Here is a 26,891-nt window from a genome sequence, read left to right on the forward strand (position 1 = left end):
TTCACTTCACTGGGGTCTATTCATGGGTGAATGTCAAGCTTTCTTTAATACTATTATTCCTGAATAATCATGATAGATGAGCTACTGTATTCGAATACAGATACTACATTTCACCAACGTAAAACTTGCAGTATCACTGCAGATGGTTTGGAGAATGTCCATCTAACATTTGCTAATAAATAAAACAGGGTCAACATATAATGGATATCGATGTCAGGAACAATTTTAAAGAATTTAAAAAACAGATTTTCTCAAGCTCTCTTACTTGGCAAGACTTCTTGTTGAGTGATGCTGCAATGACAACTGAAACATCCATCATTCAGTGAGTGAACAAGTGGTAAGAAGTGGATAAGACACACTCACCAGCACAGTCCACATTGATCAAGCTGAGGGTTGCTGGGACGCAGGATGTGTCTAGTAAACGCATGTTCCTCAGTACCAGCTGCACCATGCCAGCCTTCAGCCTCTCGGGTAGGAGAGAGAGAAGGAAAATGGGCAAGTAGACAATGTAGCGCAAGTGGCACAGCACAGGAGTCATGACCTTGCCCTGCGGACTTGAGGCCATGCGTTCGATAGTGGGGAAAAGCAGCACGGACTTCACCACCTGAGCATGGGAGGAGTTGGAGCAGAGGGTAAGCTCATGTTAGGAATACTGCAGATAAGACATTAACATTAAATAATTCTAGAGTGTCTTATTGTAGTCTACAATATTATTATTATTGCAATATTGAGTTTTAAAAAACTTCTTTTAGTAGTTTACTGTTTCTGTTTGGCAGAAGTTTAAGAACTTATATCTCACAAACACATAAACGCTACCCTACAAAGCAATTTAATAAAAAGGCTTTATCAACCTATGCCAAGATCAGATTTGTCCAAAAACCATAGCCCATGTTTCTTGCTTTCAGTCCAAAAGGTTTTTTTTTAGCACTGCAACTGCCTTTAGAAAGGCAAGATAGATTAGCTGAATTTTAAAAAAATCAGTGGCTCTACAAGACCAGGAGAGTGAAGAGCACTGTTCTATATTGAATCACAAAAACAGACTATAAAAACAGGTCTTGGGCCTAAAAAGGTCTCTCTGTAGCAATAATATCAGTTTACATTCCTGGGATTCATTTGCTCTTGCTCTGCACATTAACTGAACCACATGTACTTCAGGAAAAAAAAAAAAAAAAGGAGAGCACTGGAATGACATGTAGTGTAAAAGATGCTACAGGTGGTTTCTTACACTTCCCTCTTTCACACAAATATGATGCACCTGACATGTAATGCAATTTCAAAGCTGCCTCTGGGTGAGCAAAATACGAGAAATGACATGGAACGTTTGGGATTTGTTTTTTATGAAAGCGATACGAGACAGAACCATAGAGAATGAGAGTGTGAGAGAAAGGAAGAGAGAGAGAGAGAGAGAGAGAGAGACTTCCAGAAACAGGAAGCACCTGTCTCTGTTTGGCCACTGACTAGAAAGCGGCTCAACTCATTCAGTAAGACAAAGTGAACGTGCTTCGTCTGCCTTTGCAAAGCTTTGCAGTTGGGGCCAAGTATTTTTTTTCAATGAAACTATACAGTGCAATATCCATTCCCTTGTGCGAAATATGAAATAGCCAGCCGCATGTAATGCCAGATGTAATTTATTCATTGTCAAACCAATTTCAAGCACTGATACTGCTGCTAGTCAGAAAAGACATCAGATTTGACTTATAGCACAACATCTGTTAACTCTCTGGTACAAACAATAGAAAGCACAGGCCCCAATGTATGTCCCAGTAAAATTGTTGATTTAGGATCTGTTTCTACTGATCCATATAACTATATCTTTCCTCTGTGGGGAGATGAGAAAACCTGGTGAAATCAGAGTGATTAAATACATCCTTTTTTGGGGACATTTACTGGCAAGGGTTTTACTGGTCTAAGGCAAATAAACTATAAGAAAATATATTGAGCAATTACCAACAAAAGTATTTATGGTAATAAATCCACCTATTATTAAAATCAAGCATCTGCTAAACGAATGTATGTTCTATAACATACTGTTCGAACACCTCAGACTAAACCTGAGATGGCTTTACTTTCTTAAGTCTTTCTTTCTCTAGCTACTTGTGTGTCTTATGTTTGAGCAGTAAGTGAATATTCAAACCTGCATCCAGATCACTGCACTTCTTAGTAGAGGTGTGAGCGGGGCTGTTTTTTAACTCTCACTCGCTCTCACTCATGACTCATGACCAATCCTGCCTGCTGCCAGGTTTTTTCGTTGTTGTTGTTTATTTGTTTGTACCCGTGTGTAATAGTTTCTAACAAACCAACCTGTTCTATTCTCCACAATATAAACAAATTAGTCATTTAAACTACTGTGACCCTCACATGATAAATCAGTTACTGAGGAGGAATAAATGAATGCACAAGTGCTCAGTTAATTGAACTCTGATGTTAATGAATGTGGCCTTTTTTTGTGTCTCTGAAGTTTCACATCTGACTGCCTGCTACAGAGTGTATAAACTAAAAAGAAAAGAAAACTGCTTTCATGACCTTTTGTTGGGTGATTTTTGAGAGAGAGAGAGGGAGAGAGAGAGAGGGGGGGGAGAGAGAGAGAAAGTAAGAGACAGAGAGAGAGAGAGAGAGACAGAGAGAGAGAGAGAGAGAGAGAGAGAGAGAGAGAGAGAGCTCAAACGAGTGTGTGAACAGGTGACCTTTGAAGTGTAAAGTACTGCGTTTGATGAGAAGCAGCTCCTCTTCATGCAGGTCACAGGAATGGAACTCTGGGAGGGGTTCTCTAATCAGCAAAACAGACAGCCAGTCACTCGCCCCCTCTCTCTTTTCTCCCTCATACACATACACACAGCCTCAGTCTAACCTGATGCAGGATTTCGAAAGTACACGCTTACTCTCACACACACTCAACCTTTGGCACACGTAAACAAACACTTGGTCTATTTGTGGGTACAGGTCCTCCTAAACTTCCTGTATTTTGGGGGAAGAGATAGAGAGAGAGAGAAAAAAAGTTCACTGAATTTTGTGTACCAACATCTGGAGTAGACGAGCTGAAAAATGTTTAGATGTCACAGGCTCATTTTAACCCAGCACTGACAACAAGGCTATGCAGCGGTTTCTCTTCTGGATCTTAGACCATTACCTTTGAGAAAGTGTGCAAGAATAAGGTTCCTAAACATGTATGATAAAGACAAAACGATAATGTAACGTAAGTAATAAGCATAGTATAATATAGTATAATAAATGGTGTCTGACTGCTGTTACAGTGTTAGGGCATTATTTAACTATTTATGACTATTTCCTGCAAACTTTTTTCTTAGCCACATCCAAGGTATACCAAATCTGCTACAATGTTCTACCCAATCTGGTACAATCTGTTCGACTCACCAATGATTTGGAAAACCTTTAAATAATTTTCTGCCCAATTTATCTACATGTACTTGAAAAGCGAGGTACATACTTGCAAAAAACTAGGTCTACAAGAGCAGCTTGGAAGTAATCATGAAATGTGCCAGACTGTGCGAGTGGTCAATGGAATAGTTGAATGTGCTGAAGGTCTGACCAATCTGCAGCGTGTTAAGCAAATTTAACTATTTGGGGTTTTTTTAAACCTGGGGCTGTAACTGGAGCCAGCTATATAATGTAATGTTTATGCTTTTACTTGGCACACACAGTGACTGTAATGATGTTTTATTTAAGTGAATTATGAAGTAATGCCAACACTTTTGGACCTCACCCCTGTCTGCCCTAACCTTTACTCCATGAATGGAGGCCCACCCAAAGTGCTGTGATACAGATGCACACACTCGCAGGAAGCGGCAGACGCATTTTTTTGTCCGAGGAATTTTGGGGACGTGCCATTGTTCCACTAAGGCTAATGACACAACTTGTTGAGTTCTTTCCTTTAAACATCTGTAAGATTTCCATTACCTTTCCCAGATAACGACTCCGTTTAAACATTTAAAATACTATTATCTTTTATTTAACAGACTTTCGTGCACCAATTGTCCAAGATCTTTTTAAAAACATTTCGCGTTCCAAGACAATATCAACATTTCCTAGTTTAGCGTTTTATCCGAGTCAAATTGCTGTCAAAATAATGATCTCCGGTTTCAAAATTATGTCTGGCTAAATACCCGAGCAGATAAAGATACTTTAACATAGGAACTAAACAATCTATGGTGCTTTTTCCTGTGCGTTAGCATGCGAACAAAATAACAGATCCGACATACTATATAAACAAAACCCGACTGCAAAACAAATTTGGCTTCTCAAAGTACCAGTTTTACTTGAGTGAATTGTTTGTATATTTTGATTAAGGAGTCGAAAGTGTAAGGAAGAGTTCATGTGGTGATGTGAGCAGGAGTTCAGTGTGTGCATCACCAAAAAATGGTTTGAATTAGCTTGATGAAAACCAACGACACACCATATTTTCCCATCCTTACTCACAGTACACAAGGTCCGCAGAAGATACGCATTTTGATCATGCGGATAAATAAAGTAAGAAACAAAACAATTGGAGATGGTTGTACACATCTGTTTAGATTTATCCATGAAGATCAAGGTGGGCAATTAGCTTGCAATGTGTAGGTGAATAAACCTAAATCTTATACAAGAAACATGAAAAATCCTCCAGTAATTTCTGGATCGTAAAAGTAATGACAAACGATTAAAAAGAAAGGGGAAAAAAAAAAGTTACTTGTTGATAGAACATCAACAGAAGGAACAATAAACTGAAAATAAACATCTAAAGAAACTTAAACATTACTTCAGGCTCTTAAATCAAATAATCTGTCGTTCCCGATGTAAATAATGGAATGATTTCTCAGCTTGTGCCCTGGCCCCCTGCAAAATAGCCTATTTCTTGTAGGGCTTTCTTCTCATAGCACTCAGTCTAACTGAGAAATGTCTGCTGTGCTCTCAGTTGTTCATTAGACCAGCTGGAGTCTAAACATTCACCTCAGAGTCTTAGAATGGGCAGAAATCCCAACAATGCTGAGTAGGCTGGAGTTACACAATTTCAGCACACACATGTGCAGCAGACCAGAGAGGATATTCATTCAGTCGCGTAACCCTGATCTTTCTAAGACAAACATGTCCATAATAATGTCTAGTAGCAGTCAGTCAAAGTGGCTGGACATGTAGTGATGAGTATTCAAGCCGCAAGCCCATTTTAAATTACCAGAATGACAATAATCTTTCATAAATTCAAGTCTATATAGACAAGAGCCAAACAACATTGAAATGATCTGTTGTATTTGTCCCTCAGAACAATCTCAGCGGTGATATTGTTAAAGGAATTGTTTTAAGAGTCTGGCTGGAAGCCATACATGCTACTCCCAGTTACAAGCAGAAAAATTATGCCACCTGTCCACTTCAGAGGAAAAGCGGAGCAAGACCTGCTATTGTCTCCTCAGACCTCAGCAGGGCCCTTGACTCTAACCCACATAGCTAGAGCCTAACAGAACAGGAGTTTCTGATTATCACATATCATACATAATCACCATGTTGCATTTTTGGCAGTCTACAATCTGCAGCAGTGAGGGAAATATTTTTCTTTTTTATACTCTTTTTTTTCTATGTAGACATGGCATGCCACGACTTCATAATGGTTTAGGTATAACCTGGTCCAAAAAAAAGGAAATAAAAGACAATAGTGCACACTATAAAGAATATAAAGTTAACAAGACTGGAGGAAGATATTTGTAGCACTAGATGGACTATATAGTCCTTTTTCAAAACTATTGGAATGGCAAGGCCAATTCATTCATTTTGCTGAAAAATGAAGACGTTTGAGTTTGAGATCAAAAGACGAACATGGGAAGAGATATACAATTTCAGCTTCTGTTTCCTGGTATTTATATGTAGATGTGTTAAACAAAAAAACAGCATAATTTGTACCAGAACCGACAATTTCTAGGTGAAAAAAATTGGAACATGCGACCGATGTGTGCTTCTTATATTCACATGTGACCTGATAGACTGATTGTTTCACCTGTGAAGACTGCAGTTGTTTAAATGCCAACATGAAGGACCAGAGAGCTGTCTATGGCAAAAAAGGAAGCTATTTTGGAGCTGAGAAAAGAGAAGAAATCAGTCAAATGCATTGTACAAATACTGGGCATAGCCAATATCCGGAATGTCCGGCCAAGCAAAACAACGACAGATGACGATAGAAACTTTGTGAGAACTGTGCAGAAAAACCCCAAACCAACATTCAGTGACATCACCAACATACTCTACAGCACAGGGGTGAAGGTTTCACAATCCACTATTCGAAGAAGCCTGATAAATAACATACAAAAAGATGCAAACCACTCATCAGCATTAACAATATGGAGGTCAGTTTGGAAATCCACAAAAAATACAGAGAGGAGCCACAAAAGTTCTGGAACCAAGAAAAACCTCTACCAAAGTAAAGGAAAGTGTGGAAAAAGTTAGGATCTGCTCATGATCCGAAACATACAGGCTCGTCTGTGAGGTAGTGCATCTGGAGCAACCTCATTAATCAAGCAACCTAATTTTGAGGAACTTCATCATGCAACAAGACAACAACACAAAAAAGTATGCCATTAGGGGGCAAAAGTGGAAAATTTTAGATTGGCCAAGTCAATCACCAGACTTTAACCTAATTGAGCAGTATTTCACCTCCTGAAGAAGAGACTGATGTGAGAAATCCCCCAAACTAAACATTAACTGAAAGGTGCTGCAGAACAAGCCTGGAAAAACATCACAAAAAAAAAAAGAGAAGAAACCAACAATTTAGTGATGCCTGTGAATCGCAAGCTTTGTACAGTTAATGCAATTAAGGGCTCTGCAACCAAATATTAAGTTTTATTTACTTATTTATTTATTTAAGACTTACGTGTAACTATACTTAAATTGGGTGGTCTGATAAAAAATTCATGTTGTTTAACACATGTTAAACAACATGTAAATACCATGAAATCAAATCTAAACTCTCTTCTCATATCCATCTCTAGATCTCAAAAGCAAACAAATGAAGCCTTGCCATTCCAATAGTTTCAGAGGGGACTGTATATCAATATGGATATATATGTATATTTCCTTATATCCAGTTCTTAAAGAATAAAAGTGTACACATTTCCAGGACATGCTGTAAAAGTTATTATATGACTGAATCAGTAAGGTCTTTAAGCACTTGAACTTTATGTGAAGAATTATGATGTAGCTCTTGTCTGTTATTATGAGTTATATGCACATCTGTATAAGGCCCTTGAGTGGAACTAAATATTTCTAAAGAAGAAAACAAGGGACTGAAACAGGCAGGAAGTTAGTGAAAAGAGGTGAGGGATAGGGAGAGGGAGAAAAAAAACACTAGAAGCAAAGCCTGAAAATAAAAATGACAAAGTACACATCTTAGTAGCAGAAAAACCCCAGAGGGAGAAAGAAAATCAAAGTTCTTTTCCACCTTATTTAATCTCCTGACCTTTTGCACAGCAGGCACATGGGAGCAGAACTGTCTTATTATCCTGTTCAGCAGTGGCATCTCAGGCCACTTCTAAACTGTACATAGTCCTGCTCATGTTTTGCTGAACATTTAAACCATGCCAGACACACACATTAGCAAAGCAGAGTACAGAGACCGAGCAGACAGGGCCAAGAAACTCATGCAGAGCTAGTCATTATTTACATGCTTTAATAAAGAGAAGCAGGCTGAATGAGCAAACAATAGCCTCTAGAGACAGCTGTGAGTCACTAAGTGAAATTCATTCTTCCAGCTTAGACTTTATGCTGGCTCATTGTTCTTACGCTCTAAAACAGCGGAGAAAAAAAAGAAGAATCCATTTAATCATGGTAAAAGCAGGCTGTCTTCTGTGGCTTATACTATCATGTCTTTAATGGTCAGATTAATAATTTATGGCCAAAGTTAGTAAATAAAGGTTGAAATTAAAGCTAAAATTGAACAGAAAAACCACAGTTCATAACAAAACATTAACATTAACTGTGAATATGAACTAACTAAGTAACCAACTAAAATGTTTCTCGGATTAACTTTTTACCTTTAACTCTGGGTCTCTCTTCATCATCTCCAGAATGATGTAGCAGCCGATTGAGTGACCAATCAGGATGAGGTGTGTGTCTCGCGGCACGTGTTCTAAGAGAAAGCCCAGTTTGTGCTCGATCTGCCCATTCAAGCCGAACACATCCTCCGCCTCGGTCACCGAAGCACCTTAAAAGTACAAAACAGGATAATAGAACAAGCCTGCTTTATAAAGAGGGTTGCACATAGCTATATTCATGCTCACCAATAACTTATCAAACGCACGACTGTTTCCCGATTGTAGGAGTCTCATTACAGTTGTCAGAAACACTTAATAACATAAGGGGCACTTTAAATTGCTAAGTTGTTCATGTGTGGCGTTTTCTTTCAACAACTTGATCTTGTTCTTCATTATGTCTTTGGACAGGTAAAATAACCCCCTATCAACAATTCCAGTAACTTGAGGTCCTGAACAATGTTTGGCAGGCGTCGATATTAATGTCATCCAAGCAGCACTAAATGAAGTAGTGTTAACTCGAGAAAGGGTCTGAATCACTGTGACACAGTGGATGGGTGTTGGACAAGAGAAAAGAAGGAAACTGCTATGACAATATTAAGATGCATGTAGGAAAATTTCCCCTCATTCTGCTTGTAAATTACCAGGTCCTGTCGGTTATAGAAAATAAGGACCATGTATTTTATGTGAATTAAGTTGGAATGAAACAAAAATTGGAAATTTTGAAACAAAAACAAAGAATTAAGTTGGAATGCAACAAAAAACAGCCCAAAAAAAATGAGTAATAAATAAGAAAGAGAGACTTATACATCTGAACAATGCACTCTGCATAATTTAGTAGCCTATTCATTATAAAATATATCTAGTTGCATGTTAGGTGTGATAAACATTTAAACATAATCAACTTCACACTCCCTCCTTTGAAAATAAATCATTTTCTAATCACAAATCAGGAGCGAGAATAAAACAAAACAAACCAACAACAACAACAACAACAAAACACTCATTCAAACTCAAATGCTTCTCTCTCTCTCCCTCTCTCTCTGTTGTTGTAAGAAAGCATTTGCCAGGTGATTTAATTAATTTAGAAATCACATCACAACTCTCTAACTCTTCTAAATGCATGCAAAATAAATTGCTTCATGCTTTAAACCCCCCTTGTAAGTCACACCAGGAGGGTTCTGGTTTTACGCCTAAACTGGGCTTGTGTTAAATCAAATCTGCATGTGCAACATGGTGAACTCATTTCAAAAGCAAAGAAAGAAGAAAAAATGCAACAAATTTTCCCTGCAATTTTTTGGGGGCTAGTTTCTGGTGTTTCCTTACAATTTTTGAGATGTAGCTGAGATTTTGCTGAATTGTGCCAGTCCTGCACACCGGTGCATATTAACTCTTAATACTGTAATTAATTACATAAGCTTTTGTTTCATTACATGCTACTAAGAGTAGCATGTAATAAGAATGGATCTCTCTGAATGGAGAATGGATCTCTCTCTCACACACACACACACACACACTTTTTTAAGTTTTAATTATTATCATTCATACTTTCAGAATGTTGACTATATTAATCAAACGAAACCCAAATCCTCATTTTTGCAGTGTCATTAAACATTAAACTGAATTCTATGTATCAATACACTTCTTTTTGAAAATCTGAAAAATATTTGGACAGAAACTCCTGTCATCAAACCAGCCTCTATACTGATAAGGAGTAGTCCTGACTGTCCGTTATGCATACGAGAGCTTTTACCATGTCATGCAAGCTACGCATAAAAATGGAGTCCAGAAAAAGATAAAGAGGCTGATTGACCTGGAAGACATGAAGAAATGTGAGAGAGAAAAAGAATCTGCTGATAGGAGGAACCATTGCAAACTATACAAAGAGTTCACGACATTAAATCATTTTTATAGCATAAAATACCAGTACTGTATATAGGAAAGACTGATAAAGCAGAGAATACGTTACAGAAGGAACAAGTCAGAGGGGTTACTTAAGTGAAGCTCTGCTCCCTGAATGCCTTGTAATGCTAGCACTAGCACTGTGGTACTTTCTACACATGATCAGTATTAGGATGCAGTAGGAAGTGTAGAGCAAGGTACTTAACAACCTCAAGCAAGGGAATAAAAATGGTTTCTCTCAAGGTTTCTTCCTCATATCATCTCAGGGAGTTTTTCCTTGCCACCATCTCCTCTAGCTTGATCATTAGGGACTGAAATAAATTGACATTTTAAATTTTATCTTTTTTTATTCTTAATTTTTATATTCCTGTAAAACTGCTTAGCAACAACGTCCATTGTTAAAAGCGCTATACAAATAAAATTGCATTGAATTGAATTCATTAAATATTTAGTATTTTGCAAGAACAACTAGATGTGCAAAATATATATAAGGTCATATTAATTTTTTTAAGCCTACTCATTCATAAAAATTTTGTGAATAATACCGAGATCATTTTGCATGATACAGACTGCATCACTTACAAAATTTCAAAGCAAGAAACCTAAATTTTAATAAATGATTTAGAATCATCTTCAGAATCTTATTAAATTGAAGACAACAAACATATGTACTTGTTTTATTCTCTTAAACAAAATGAATTAAAGGCTAGTTTGAATAATGAGTCGTCCTGAAAGAAAATTCATAAATATCCTCAAATGTACTTTCATGGCGATCCTTGTGAAAATTTTTTATCTCCAGCTGAGGTACTCTTCACTATATGCACAAAACCAAGATCTTGCAATACTGAAAAAATTATGGTCTTCCAGGTCTTCAAACTTGGGAGTGAAGCTGTTAATATATGATAGTATATCGTTAGAGTTATGTAAATCTTACGTTTGATACAGTAATAATTATACGCATAGTGCTTTTCTGACCTTAATGCCAAATACTGACAAAAAAAACATAATAATATAAAGGAAGATCAATTCTGATTTATATGCTGCACTCATAGTATTTAAAGATTCATTAGAAATCAAATATCAATTTTGATGTAAAAAAACAACAAAAAAAAAAACACTAGTTGCGCATCTGTGTCCCTGCCGTCTTCTTGTGCAAATGTTCAAGATGGAGAAAACTGTATCGGTCACAATGTAGTCCAAGGGGATTAGAATGTGATCATCTCAGAACTGGTAAAGAGATGGACCGGTCTCAATTACAGATGGTTGATATGACCAGGTGCCCACATGCCCCCTACACCACCAAACTGTCCCAAATAATGAGGGAGGCATTTAGCTTAGACTAATAAATCTGGCACTATATCTGCAAAAGGATCAGTGATATTATGTACACATTTTTCCTCAATTCTCACCATATGGAGAAGGAGAAAATGTGATCAGGATAAGATAGCTCAAGAGTCATATGATCTCCTTAAACATCTCAGCTGGCTGCAGTCCGATAATCTATAACTTCAGCAATGGGTTGTAACATAAGCAGCTATTTCAATGGACAAGGGCATCTGTGAACCAAATGGCAGAATATAATGAAAGATGAATCACTGAACATAGACAATGCTCCGGGGGGGAAAAAGTGGCCTATATACATGATACCGCTGTGCTTAAACCTCTTGTTGATGATAATCAGGGGTGTCACTCAAACAGAGCTTTTGGAGAAGAAATATAACTTTTAATTAGATGTTCACTTTTATCTGTGCTGCCTTTGCAAATGTTTGCCCCTTGGTGTCATGATCTGGCACACTGGATTTCATTGCAGAGCTCAGATTTATTCAACACACTGCCAGTAACTCTGTGTCATGATAGAAGGAGCAATGGGTGTCACCGGTTTTTGTTTGGCTATCAACCCATACTGCATGTGTGTCTGTGATTAACAGTGTTATTATAGTTGTTGTTAGGTAAATGTTCACCATTTGTTCCTAATTAAAAGAAAAACAAGTCAATAATCTTGGGGTTCAGGACTGTTCGAGGATGACATCCTTTAAGTCTGCACATAGTTTAAAATCTACCACCTTCCTGCCCTACCTTTCATTTTATCACAATATATTTGTTACACTAAATTCGTAAAAATATCTGCATAGATTTGAATAAGACCTGAATAGTCTCTGAGGCATTTTTTGTCCTGTCTACAGACCTGATATGGCCAGCTTCCACATCTACTGTCCAATCCATCAAGCTAGCCAGTGGAAGTGCTGTTTTAGGTGATCCAAGCCATCTGTATGTGGTTTGGCTTATTACAGGTGGGCTTGGCTAATGTCTTTCCCACGTAGCAGGCTCAATAAAAACGTCCGCACTGGTTCGTGATTGAACATACTGGACGCATTCATACACTGGCATGAGGAAGCAGAGCAAGAAGCTGCCTGGTTCGGCTCGCCAGCGTTGTACACGTTCAACATTCCTCCCTACTGTGTGGTGAGGAGAATCCCTTTTCCCTGAGATTTGTCTGGCAGTTACGCAGTGTGACACAACTACAGCTCAGCAAGATGGCCATAAATTCTTAGTGTTAGACATAAAACTTCTACAGCTACATTAAATTAAGTGCAACGGGCAAATTAAACGAACAATGAAAATATTCATTACAATCTAGGTTACACAATTTAGCAATAATAACATTATATTATTGTCTTGCATATGTTCTGACAGCCTTTACTTGATGCCTCACATATTTTGTGGGACAACGGCAGTCTTTAAACCTGTTTAATTGTCTGCTGCCACCTACTGTCTTAATGAGAATATTGAACTTGTCACATTGTAAATTTTATGGTGATATGATGTACAGCATTTGGTAGATGCCCTTAACTAGAGTAGAGTGACTTACAAAAATGCTTTGCAGTCTCTATCAAAAACATAAACTAATGCTAGTACAGACAGGTCAGGGCCTATCAGGATACTATCAATTTAAACCTGCATGAGCATGGTGCAAGGCTTAAGCAAGCCAGTCTTTGTGTCTTACCTTCAATCATATCCATTGTGTCTGGAGGTGCACAGTGTCCAGCATGACTCACAGCCCAGACTGGGTATAGCTTGTTAAATGCTTGATACAATGTCCACATGAAGGTCTTATAAAATCCCACTACACCAGGGTTGCCTGTTGAGGGGAGAGAAAAATCACACCAAACACTCTATCTGCTTTACTCCAATAATGCTGAAAGAAGAAGGTGAAAGGAAGGAAAGCAAAAAATGTGACCATTTCATGCATCATCTCTGTGGTAAAATAATAGCTGATGTGAAATAAACCATCGTAGAATGGTGTGAGAAAATCTCCTTACGTCTCAATACATCTTGAAATTAAACATGGCAAGACATGAGAATTGGAAAGAAGTGCCGTGATTTGTAATGTGAGCTCACAACAATATATTCACTAGCACACAACACTGACAAGAGAGTTGTCACGATTATCATTACACAATAAAAAAAAAAACAAGTAAAAATTTTTCCCCTCTGTTTATATGATTTATAGTAGCATCACATGTAGCTGTTTTTGGTATTTACTCAAGGGTTTGGTGCAGACAGACCCTCAGGACATCAGGTAGATATTGGAGCTTTAATGGGATAAATCTTACACAGCCCTTCAGAATGACCTGATGATATGGTGCAGAAGAAGATACAAAACATAAATGATATCTGATAGCCATTGCTGCTGCCAATGTTTCCTCTGCTTATATAGTCAAGGCCAACTTGCTTTTGCGCTCTGCATACATCAGCGTACGGAAATGTGTGTGTGAGAGAGTGAGAAAGAACAAGTGTGATTGATTGTGTGTATGTAAAACCACTGTTTTATGCAGCATTTCTGAGAAAAAATATGTCGCCCATTCTAACTTGGAGAAAGAATCATCTCGGAAATATTGTCACTAAGTAACTAAAGGCGTTGAGTACGATGTTGGAGGTGTAAATTCCATCTCTGGTGTCCACTTAGGCAGTAGATAAATCTCAGTACAGTGAGTCATTTGGCCTGTTAAGAATGCAGTGAGGCTGCGCAATGAGCAAAACTGTCCCAGATGCAGCTCCTTCTTCACACACGGAAACACACATGCCACATCTTTCGGAAAACAAATTGGATATCAGTCTACGTCTAGTCTCTGTAGTCTTGTATTACAAAAATCACCATTGAAATATCTACAGTGTAATTTAAACCAAGACAAAAGGGTGAATCAGGGTCTAAAAAACCCAGCGTAGTCACAGGATAAATAAAGTAGCAATGCACATGCAGACATTTTCCTTTGAAGTAGTCGAGCAGCTGGCTTTAGTAATCAAGCCTTATCCAACCGATGCCTTAGAGCAAACTGAAACACTTTACAAGCCACTTAACACCATTAATGACTAAATACAAAACCTCTAAACAAGAGCATGTGAGGGCTGAAGAAACTGGTGAGGCTTTAAAAACAGCTGTGGTGTATGAGCGGTAGTCTGCACATTGACCTAAACTTTTAGATCTTTATCGCTAGTAAACTTCTGTTTATTTTCATGTTTTTATTCATTTTTCATAAATCATTTATTAGAAAAGAATGATATTCTGGTGAGGTTCTTTTTCTATGCATGTGAGATTTCCCTATACAACATTTTATTTATTTATTTATTTATTTATTTATTTATTTATTTATTTAATTATTTATATCCAGTGTTTAAATATGTACGGAACAAGTGTCATGTTTCCAAACCAATTTTCCTCTGCCCTAATATTTAATTGATTCACTAGCTACAGCTTGCTTACAGCTGGCAATATTTTATCATATACTAACATATGTATGCAGTTATTAGGAGTATCACGTGTCTAAAATTTGTATATAGCAAGTATTAGTGAGCAGCCTCACAAGGCGTTGCAAAGCAGCTAATATACAGTATCTCTCAAAAGTGAGTACACCCCTCACATTTTTGTAAATATTTTATTAGATCTTTTTATGTGACAAAACTGAAGAAATGACACTCTGCTACAATGTAAAGTAGTGAGTGTATAGTCTGTATAATAGTGTAAATTTACTGTTCCCTCAAAATAACTCAACACACAGCCATTAATGTCTAAACCGTTGGCAACAAAAGTGAGCACACCCCTAAATGGAAATGTACAAATTGGGCCCAATTAGCCATTTACCCTCCCCGGTGTCATGTGACTCGTTAGTGTTACAAGGTCTCAGGTGTGAATGGGGAGCAGGTGTGTTAAATTTGGTGTTATCGCTCTCACACTCTCTCATACTGGTCACTGGAAGTTCAACATGGCACCTCATGGCCTCTCTGAGGATATGAAAAAAAGAATTGTTGCTCTACATAAAGATGGCCTAGGCTATAAGAAGATTGCCAAGACCCTGAAACTGAGCTGCAGCACGGTGGGCAAGACCATACAGCGGTTTTACAGGACAGGTTCCACTCAGAACAGGCCTCGCCATGGTCCACCAAAGAAGTTGAGTGCACGTGCTCAGCGTCATATCCGGAGGTCGTCTTTGGGAAATAGACGTATGAGTGCTGCCAGCATTGCTGCAGAGGTTGAAGGGGTGGGGGGGTCAGCCTGTCAGTGCTCAGACCATACACCGCACACTGCATCAAATTGGTCTGTGTGGCTGTTGTCCCAGAAGGAAGCCTCTACTAAGGATGATGCATAAGAAAGCCCGCATACAGTTTGCTGAAGATAAGCAGACTAAGGACATGGCCAGAACCATGTCCTGTGGTCCGATGAGACCAAGATAAACTTATTTGGTTCAGATGGTGTTAAGCATGTGTGGTGGCAACCAGGTGAGGAGTACAAAGACAAGTGTGCCTTGCCTACAGTCAAGCATGGTGGTGGGAGTGTCATGGTCTGGGCCTGCATGAGTGCTGCCGGCACTGGGGAGCTATAGTTTATTGAGGGGACCATGAATGCCAACATGTACTGTGAAATACTGAAGCAGAGCATGATCCCCTCCCTTCGGAGACTGGGCCGCAGGGCAGTATTCCAACATAACAACCCTAAACACACCTCCAAGACGACCACTGCCTTGCTAAAGAAGCTGAGGGTAAAGGTGATGGACTGGCCAAGCATGTCTCCAGACCTAAACCCTAAGGTGGGGGAGCGCAAGGTCTCTAACATCCACCAGCTCTGTGATGTCATCATGGAGGAGTGGAAGAGGACTCCAGTGGCAACCTGTGAAGCTCTGGTGAACTACATGCCCAAGAGTGTTAAGGAAGTGCTGGAAAATAATGGTGGCCACACAAAATATTGACACTTTGGGCCCATTTTGGACATTTCCTCTTAGGGGTGTACTCACTTTTGTTGCCAACAGTTTAGACATTAATGGCTGTGTGTTGAGTTATGTAGAGGAGACAGCAAATTTACACTGTTATACAGACTATACACTCACTACTTTACACTGTAGCAGAGTGTCATTTCTTCAGTGTTGTCACATGAAAAGATAATAATAAAATATTTACAAAAATGTGAAGGGTGTACTCACTTTTGTGAGATACTGTAAATATATGTTCTATTTTATTTATTGTATTGTTTGTGTCTATTTTTATACTTTTACCTTATTGTTAATCGGCCCTATATATATATATTTTTTTTATCAAGGACAGTCGTAAAAAGAATTTCACTACATGTCGTACTGCGTATGATTGTGTATGTGATCAATTAAATTTGAGTCTGAAATCATAGCCATTGTGGTCAATAACAATGTATTGCCTTTATTTTTCATTGTATCACTTTTAAGGAAATTGAAGCAAAGTGAACTATAAAGCAGAGAACAATACAAGTAGTGAATATAAATATATATATTGTATATACAAGATTTTTCATTGAGTGCTAGAGGAGTAAAGTGCACAGAGTAGAGGTCTAAATTCTAGTGAAGATTATTGTTATTATAATCATTTAAGGGGTTAGTTAAGGGTTGATGAAGGATCTTTATCTGTTTATCTATTTATTGACGATAATGACAGATTCTGCTGTCTGGACTGAGGTTGGAAAGTTCTGGGAAAGGAGCCCATGCCTTGTTGAGTAGGCATCAGTTAGCAGGAAATGGTCATGGTTTATCTATACTTTACACACCATTCATTGTCTTACCTTTTCCTCTCTCCCTATTATTTTTTCTGCAAATCTTTGAGTGACAAGTCTTACTAGCATATTGGCTTTGTTAATGGACAAATGCTAGTCTGACAACTTTTTTTTTTATTTCAGAATAATATTGCTTTTGATTTATGCATTGTTCTAATCTGTACTAAAATTTTCATACTGAACTGGCATAGAGTGCTTTCAGGCAAATCTCCTGATCAGTGCTTGTTGTTTCTGCTCATCAGTCTCTGGAGCTGAAACTGACCACATTTGGAGAACACTGTCAGTACTGATGTCTGGACAGGAAGCAGACATGCAGCGAAGGCCAACAGCAGTCCTTCCAAGCCATTTTCACCCATATTCAACATGAGTAACGATTGCTTCAATTCACTACAATAAAGTCATTGTCACTCTCTATCAGGACCTAGACAGAATAACAAGCCTTCCCTAAACCCTGGACTGTTGAAACCCTCAGCTGTAAGGGCAAAGTGTGAGGGAGCTGGTGAGGAAGTGAAGCACTGCTCCACCCTGGATTACACCATGTAAGCAGCAGGTTATATAACCAGGAGGAACTCTATGTGAGGAATTCATGACTATAAAATGCGGTGTTTATTTGTGTGTTTATTAGAACAGTGCAGTCAGGAAGTTGGAGTTCTTTTCGTTTCTTTCCCATCGTATATGTGTGCTAGGTGGGAATCAAAAGGAAAGATCTTTCTTTAGAAGTGTGTCATTAAAAAGACAACCCTGTTCTGTTTCTGTGAAGAGAAAGAATGTAAAGGAGGCATTCCTATATATATATATATATATATATATATATATATATATATATATATATTTTTTTTTTTTTAAAGGGCACAGAAGCATGAGCTATCTTCTCTTCTCACTCATGTTATCATTTCCTTCTTTCCACAGGGTTCATAAATTCAGCACTGTTCGCTGGAACATTAAACAGATACCTTGCCTGCCGTCTCTGACCCCGAGGCTGCATGGACTACCACGCCACTGACGTAGCCTTGCAGGTGCAGAGCCCACTCGCTCCGACAACCTTTCCTTCTCTCTCTCTCTCACACACACACACATACACACAGAGAGAGAGAGAGAGAGAGAGAGAAACAGACACACACACGCCCCTAAATCTCGGTTAGGCTAGCCAAACAGTGATGTGCGACCCTTGAGGTTTTTGCAGGATGAAATATGTTGTCAAGTTTGGCACAAGTAAAAAAAAATTGCACAGCATACTGGGGATAAGACACATTTTAGTCTGGGACACAATCCCAAAACCAGCTGAACATAAACTGTCCACTTTGATTGATATCTTCAATACTGAATCACAGTCACAGATTTGGGTCACAAAAGAAAGCCGTATTTTAGACGACATCATCCCCGAAGGTGCTGGAATTCTTTAGCACAAGACACTGTGTGGAGTATCCGTTAATGGATTGGCTCTTAACATGCCAAAATGTCTATCCATCTTACGAAAGAGGAAGAAGTGAAAATGATTTATTGACCCTGGCAAACATACAGACAAGGGTCACTATGGCCAGATCTTCTGATAGACAACTTTATCTCTGAGGGCTCTTCTTAAAGTTCATGATTCTCTGTGTTTCCAGATGAGAGCAAGGCTGCAGGAGATTAGTTCTGAGGTGCCTGATGTGTCTTTTGCACGATGGCTTTTGTCCAAAAAGTCGACCCAAATCAATAAACCATTCCCATATAAAATCTAATATAATTACATTTTTGGTAAAATATCATTTTATAATCCACAGGGTTTCCTCAAAATGCAAAAAAAGGTGTGTAAACAATGGTTTATTATACATATTGCATTACCCAGAAACAGGAAACTCTATGTTTAAAGACTCACTTGTAAAGACTAACATCATCAACTTGTTCTTCATTTTCCAAGGTGTTCCTTATTGCTATGTTTACTGCAGCACCTCGTGTGCAGGAACAGATGGATCGTAAGGTTAAAAAAAAAAGCAACAGAAAAGTGTAAGGCTTAAGCTGAGAAAGAAAGGAAAAATTGGGGAAGGAGGAACTGTGAGGAGTGACAAGGGCACGCCATATAGTTTCCATATTCTGGGAAAATGAAAAATGAAGTAAAGCCTGGGGAAAAAAGTAGAGAAGAAAGAAAAAAACTGCAAGCTTCAATCATTATTAAAAGTCATTATTTTAGGTTGATTGACTGAGTAAGCCCTCAGTCCAGGTTTGCAGAGACTGCAGAGAAAAGAGTAAGGAGAGCTCATAGCAACACCCTTATAGATAGTATATGGGGAGCTGAGGAAAGACTAGAAGGAATCTTTGTAAGATCATTATGAATTATCAAACAATGTGATACTGAAGGTTATTGGAAGCAGCTGCTTGGAGAGTGCTGTGCACATCAGGTTCTTCTAAATGTAAACCATCTGTAGAGGCCATTCCAAACTCTCTGAACATCTTTATGGCTTTAATATGAGCTATAACAAGTTACTCTTCTCTCACCCACCCCCCTCCCCACAGCAAATTATGAATAGCTCAACAACACATAAAAAATTTTAAACTGCTTCATTCTCGAGTGATGGAAAACCTATTTCGCTAAACAACAACAACACACCACATTAGTCAAATAAGAGTCATCAATCATCTATGCACAGCATTTGCTGGCAGCTTTTATTCACACTGGCAAAAGCTAAATACTTTTAATGTAAAAAAATTTTTTTTTTCCAAAACACCCACTTGAAGCACATTTTACATTTCAGTTCTATGCTAGAATACCTATTACAAAGAGCAGCTGTGTCTCAATGGTAAAACAATCTGCATTGGTTATCTCCCAGTAGTGGTCATGCAGAGCTAAAGATATCTCAAGACAATTAGGATAAGCTGTGGCTATTCAGCGATCCGACAGATCGACATGGGTGTTATGCATCTAAAGTTAACTGCAACCAAAAGGAATGTCAATTCATCTGGGCACAGATCCTATCGCTGCTTTCAGGCTCTCCTGATTAACTGGAATTTGATCCCATCGGGGAAATACCTGACATCTTAAAAAGGTTGAAATAACCCGTGTTTGGTCTGATAAGGCTAGAGATAAGCAAAGATACTCTGCACGAAACACAGAATTCTGTAAAAACAAGTCATTAAACTTATCATTCTGGCAGAGGGGTAAAACCCTGCATGCTGTCTATAAACAGATCATTAATATGAAACATCTTAACACTTACAGGAAGCCATTACACTACAATTTAACACGGATAGAGTTCATGTCATTCTATATATTATTAACATTTTGTGACCTTAGTATTACTAAGGTTCTCTCTGGGTGAAGAGCTGTTTTGAAATATGGGACAAACCGAACCCTTAAGTACCCTTAGTCATTTACATTTACAGCTTAACAAAGACCTACAATTTACGGTTACTTCAAACTTACTTTATCAAAATCGACAGCCAATAAGGAAGTACGATTTTTAAACAGTGCCCAAAAACCGGACCTCAGTGTTATTCACATCTCTTAATCTCTTAATCACATTAAGTCACTGATAAACATGATACACTCAGGAGGAAGATATTTAAAGCCCACATGATCATATAGGTTTTGCAATAAGATCTTCCTTACTGTATTTTCAATGATCTGAAGTACTTCACTTATTTACCATTTAATAATTCACTCAATAATATTCATATTCTGAACAATATTTATATGTTTAGCATCCATTTTATTTTATTTGGAACACCCATATACATATATATTCACACAATTATCTACACACCCTGCATGTGGCAGCAGCACAAAGCATAAAATTAAGCGGATACAGGTCAAGAGTGCCAGTAAATGTTCACATAAAACATTGGAATAAGAAGAAAATTGTGATTTAAGTGACTTTGATCGTGGCATGGTTGTTGGTACCAGATGGTCTAGTTTAAGTATTTCAGAATCTACTGATCTACTGGAATGTTCACAGGAGTTTACACAGATTGTCACCAACAAAAAAAAATAAAAAATACTGTGTGCAGCAGCACTGCAGGTGGAAACACCTGTTGAGAGAAAGGTCAGAGCATCAGAGAAGAATGACCAGACTGGTTTGAGCTGACAGCAAGGCAACTCACCAGTCTTTACTACCGTGGAGCTGAAAATTAGAAAAACGTTCCCTGCTCTGATGAATTTCAATTTCAATAGAATGGACACAACCTGTCTTGCATCACAGAACACCATGTTAAAATGCAGAAATCATCTGAAAATACACCCCAGTCACCAGATTTGAATCCATTTGAGTAACTTTGAGATGTGATTGAAGGTATATCATGTCACATCGACATTAAATTTACATTTCTGTATTTACATTTTCTCATTTACATTTGGCAGATGCCCTTATCCAGAGCAACTCATATTTATTTCATTTATACAACCGAGCAATTGAGGGTTAAGGGCCTTGCTCAAGGGCCCAGTAGTGGCATCTTGGTGGTCCTGGGATTTGAACTGATAAACTTCCGATTAATAGTCCAACACCTTAACCACTGAACTACCACTTACCACTTCACTACATTACAGCACAGAGAAATTCTTTTCTTTATATAACCCAGCTTGTTAGAAAGGAGGCCAGAGCACAAAATCAGTCATGATATACCGCTTCTGGAGAAAAGAGGGTTAAGAGCCCAATCGGGGCAGCTTGGTGGAGCTAGGGCTTGACCCTCAAACCTTTTGATCAGTAACCAGAGCCTTAGCCATTAATCTACCACTGCCCTAGAACAAGAGATTCGCAGCATGAATGTGAAGCTGACAAAACTGTGATGCAGTCACATCAACATGAACCAGAATCTCAAACAAAATCTTCCAATACCTTGTGGAATCCATGCCACACACACACACACATACACACACACATACACACACACATACACATACACACACACACACACACACACACACAAACACTGTTGAGAAAAAACAACGTTGTTTTGAAATCACAAGTTGACCAGTAACCAAAATTAGCTCCGTTTTCCTAATAAAGTGGCTGGTGAGTGTAGAATTTTTTTGCACAACCACACAAATACTTCCAAATGCATTTTGTCTACTAGTCTACTGGCTGACCTTCAGTTCCTGGTTAGACTGGAAACATCTGTTTATGAGGCACTCAGCATCTGCACCTATCAGTAATACTTAATGCTAATGTTATCCACAATACTAGCTTTCTGCTGTGCTGAAGAGTTTCTAATTTCGAAGAGCATTTACATTTACTATCTAAAACCAGCAAGTTTTATACATCAGTAGTGTACAGGTTGTATACTTATTTGTATTATCATTACTCTAATGGAGTATATGCAGTATATGTCTAGCTAAAAAGAACTTTCTCCTCACCATACTGCTTTAAGGTTGTACTTTTCTGTCAGAGTGTTATTAAGCATGGGTGTTATTGGGCCTTAATATTGTGCTTATCCAATATTCACCCTGAAGGATGACTGGTTGGCCTTATTGCATAAAGTTATTTGTAAACTTTAATATTACACATTAAAAAAACACCACAGGACGAATAAAATCTCCCTCCGATGAAGTGTATTCATAGATGTGGTTAATAAAGCAAGACAGAACCTTATAATACTGAGGTCAAAGATTTGATTAGATAAACTGAATATTTTTCATGAACTTTACAGCATCACAGATATATAGTAACGACGACTCAGATACAAGAAAAGAAAATTGAAAGGTTTACTCATGCAGTGAATGTAGTTTTTACACATGTAACCCTGACCATTGTTCAATGTCACTAGAAAATCAGTCCCTGATAAGTAAGAATGTCCCTGGCATAAACGGACAAAACAGGACTTTTTGCAGGACAAAGTATTTTTAGAGCTTAAGCTATGACTTTAAATGACCGGTTACACCCTTCTCTCAGAGTTTTATACAATTTTTTTTTAACACATTAAAACCTCAGCACCTGCACTCCTGCCATGATGGATATGAACACTGGAAGAGAAAGAGGGTTGATTCTGGTGAGACGGTGGTGATTATTGTTGTTATCTCTAGGGAAAAGGGCACAGGCTCTATAATAACAGCCCTTCACACGAGCTCTCTGAAGGCCATAAAGAGTCCATTGAGCACAATGCTCAGTGACATTCAGAGCTGAAGAAAAGCTGCCGTGCAACGCAGCCATCGTTAAGGTCATCGGCCTGAGCGGGCTTTACACCTGTAGCTGGAGGCTCGGTGCTTAACAAGTTAGGAGCAAGAAATTCGACGTGTTAAATGCGTGTGATCCGGGTTATATAAAGAACAAAGTGGAATTAGGGAGAAATTACATCACTGCACTTACATCACTATTTTTAGTTATAGAGACAGACAATGAAGCTCTTTGAAAAGGAAAAGGTCTGACCGCAAGGCAAGACACAATCCACATCCCTGTCATTTGATTAATTTAGCAAAAGGTAGACTAAAGGATGAATTATATATATTGTATAAAAGTAAGATAGCTATAAAATCTGAAATATTTGATCATCATTTGCAAGGCATCATGTGATCACTTTTTCCTGTAGTGTCACAGACCATGGGGACTCCTTTTATAAATACTTTTGCTCAGCATTTACAATAGAAATCACCTTCACAACCAAATTCATTCTGTAGACCATGACATGAGGCTCAATGTTAAATCATAAGAGATACAACTAACAGTATATCTAATATATATACGAGTAATTCATATCTGTCTCTAAAACGTTCCTGGAGTACAAACAGGTCTGAAAACACTTTAGTAACTTGTGCCAAAAATACATTTTCTGCCTAATAAAAATGAACACAGAGTATACACCGATCAGCCATAACATTATGACCACATGGCTGGTCTGCGGCTATGCAGACCCATACGGAACAAACTGTGATGCACTGTGTATTCTGACAGTTTTCTATCCAAACCAGCATTAACTTCTTCAGCAATTTGAGCAACAGTAGCTCGTCTGTTGGATTGGATTACATGGGTCAGCTTTCGCACCCCACATGCATCAATGAGCCTTGGCCACCCATGACCCTGTCGCCGGTTCACCACTGTTCCTTCCTTGGACCACTTTTGATAGATACTGACCACTACAGACCAGGAACACCCCACAAGAGCTGCAGTTTTGGAGATACTCTGATACAGTTATCTAGCCATCACAATTTGGCCCTTGTCAAACTCGCTCAAATCCTTACGCTTGCCCATTTTTCCTTATTCTAACACATCGAAATTGAGGACAAAATGTTCACTTGCTGCCTAATATATCCCACCCACTAACAGGTGCCATGATGAGGAGATGAACAGTCTTATTCACTTCAGCACTCGGTGGTCATAATGTTATACCTGATCGGTGTATATGGTGGTGTAAATTCATCTGTGTTTTTCCCATAAGCTCTTATTTTCCCATAAGCTCTTGTGGTTTTCTGAAAAGCAATTAAAAGACTTACATGTATAGCTATGGGAGTTTAAAAAGCTTGAATAATCACCATAAACAGGTTCTCACATACAATAAGCCACTCTCTTTGCTTTTAACAATCATCACTGTAATTTCACACATGCCTTTGTTGCCACTAACTTTACTTGCATCTTTACTATGCAGTGATCATACTTATGCTAAGAAACACTGTCACGTCCACTAACGTCATAGTTACCCACAATGCACCATGGTCGAACTGGACATACCTTCTCAGAAACCGTCTGGACTCCCACGCTCACAGTCATCGTCCTTTTAATTATATTCAGCTGAAGTCTTTGCCTCTGTTTATAAGCACCTTTTGTTTCCCTGTTATCTGTGACGTTACTAATAATGCATTTATTTAGAACCTCTGAGTCTCTTTTCCTGACAAATACGCACTACAGTACACTTTGCATACTCTACATTTCACTTTAAACAATGTGCAATATGCCTTTAATGGCTTATGTGTAATATACATCTCAATATACATTTCACTGATCCAGACATTACACTTATCTGCAATATTGAACATATTTTTTAGTGTACTCTTTTTGTTTATTGATTCTTAATTCCTTTATTCTTTACTTTGTAATTTAAATTCCTTTCCGTGTTATATTTAAATGTCCTTTCTGAAAGTTGCCACACAAAATTTTGTTGTATTGTATACAAAGAACAGGATAGCATCTCTTCTTATCCTATCTCTTTAACTTATTCTCCATACAGAAAAATACAGCAGCATCCAGAAAACAATTTGCATCTCTTAAATAGCACAAAGGAGAGACATGAGCATTCTCAATAACTGAAATGTCAAATAAGATCACATTTGCATGTACACATTACATAAAGCTATAAAGATTATGCAGGTTATGTAACCGTGCTTCTGTGACAGAGTGGATTTTTCCTTTGGAACTAGTTAACTTTTCTCATTTACTTGTCAGATACTAATAATGTAGTGATTCTGTCACCACAAGACCTTTCTTTTATTGTTATGGGTCAGACAGTGACAACGCTGTGGCCTGCACTGTATGCTGCTGGACTCCATCCATAATACGACAAACAGTACAATAGCTACATGTTTAATTGTTTGTTTTTTTTGAACAAGTTACTAAGGAAAAAAAAAATGGTATTCACCAATGTCATGTTCATTTGGTCCAAGCCTGAGATTTCCAATTTTTAGTATGTGCAATAGGCTTGTCAAGAAAAAATAAGATGTTTAATTCTTTAGAAACTAATACTTGAGTTTTTCATGTTAGCATGTTATTTTGTGCCTATTTAATTTCTCTGTGTTATTGAAACAATTAATAACCAATTTTTGTCTTTTGGTTTGTCTTTTGTCTTTTTGGTTTGCTGAGCCACATTGGTGTACCTACAGTTTAGAAATTGGACCATTTTGCATACCTGGGATAACAAGGATGAGTACTTGAGGTGATTTGCAGTTTTTAGCAGCTGTGTGAAGGTCTCTGTGTCCGTATTTAAGCAGCTCAGTGACTGCACCTCTGCAGTAGACATGCTCCACAGCTGCATCATCTTTCTGGCATTCAGACTTCAGGCTGCTCATTGCATTAGCTGGACCAGAACAGCCAGGCGGTCTGCCTACACACACATACACACACACACACAGTGTTTAGGGATTATGTCTATAATCTTTTCATGTACTAATGTTTGTAATGCTACATCCATGAACCCTACTGCATCAGCATATACATAATGTAAAAAAAAAAAAAAAAAAGCCAATTGTTGAGAAAAAAAGCCAATCGATCTAATTGATTATTGATCTAATATTCTTATTGCTGTTTATTAGGGTGTGTTATTATAAGCATAAACTGTAAGAGAATAAACAGTGGAAGTACAGAGCTATTTGGGATTCAGGCTCGCCGTCTCCTCCAGTTTCACACTTGTGATGTTGTGTGAGGTACGGACATGAACATCGAATACACTCCTAAATGAATGAACACGGCCTTTCTTGGTCCTGTAAGCTTTATATCTGACCACCCGCTAATGACCTAATTCTCAACCACAGTCTATTTGATATCATTTGATATAGAGCAACTGCCTAGGCTGGAAGTAGTTGATTGAGTCATGCCATATCATTTAGATTTGCCGGTCTGATCTAGTTCAACTCGTTCTTCATGGATGTCTGTAATAACACGTGGTGTCTACGATGACAAATGTGTCCGAAATGCTCAGTTTTTACACACTGAGTCACCGCTATTAAGACACACATTTCTGGAAAAGGATTTGAATGCAGGGATTTTGGGCTCATTTGGTACGGGGATTGTTTTCCTCTGCTGTTGGCTTCGCGATCAGATAACTTCTGCAACATATGCAGTGTATTATATGTCAAACATGAAGCAGTTTGGGATTCAGCTTTGGTTCAAAGACCTTGAGAAGCAACAATTGCAGAAATATTTCCGCTGGTGTTACAATAAATCAATCAATCAATCAATCAATCAATCAATAAATAAATAAATAAAGCTTGTTATATAATGAGTCTTGCTAATTTTCTGTTA

The 26,891-nt window shown here is 38.1% G+C and overlaps 1 protein-coding gene across 3 annotated transcripts in view; it reads right to left on the bottom strand.

The window, feature by feature from the left end:
• ldah (lipid droplet associated hydrolase) overlaps positions 1-26,891 on the bottom strand; it is a 44,557-nt gene that overhangs the window by 15,751 nt on the left and 1,915 nt on the right. For 2 of the 3 annotated variants that reach the window (XM_058399762.1, XM_058399761.1), the window contains exons 2-5: positions 25,780-25,974; positions 12,913-13,047; positions 8,010-8,179; positions 364-604 (exon numbers count right to left, since the gene is read on the bottom strand). In XM_058399762.1, coding sequence (XP_058255745.1) covers positions 364-604; positions 8,010-8,179; positions 12,913-13,047; positions 25,780-25,974 — 741 coding nt within the window. The remainder of the gene's footprint in view (positions 1-363; positions 605-8,009; positions 8,180-12,912; positions 13,048-25,779; positions 25,975-26,891) is intronic. The other variant, XM_058399763.1, reaches the window with a different exon arrangement.

Source organism: Hemibagrus wyckioides, linkage group LG09 (genome assembly GCF_019097595.1).
Source record: "Hemibagrus wyckioides isolate EC202008001 linkage group LG09, SWU_Hwy_1.0, whole genome shotgun sequence".
Lineage (NCBI taxonomy): Eukaryota > Metazoa > Chordata > Actinopteri > Siluriformes > Bagridae > Hemibagrus > Hemibagrus wyckioides.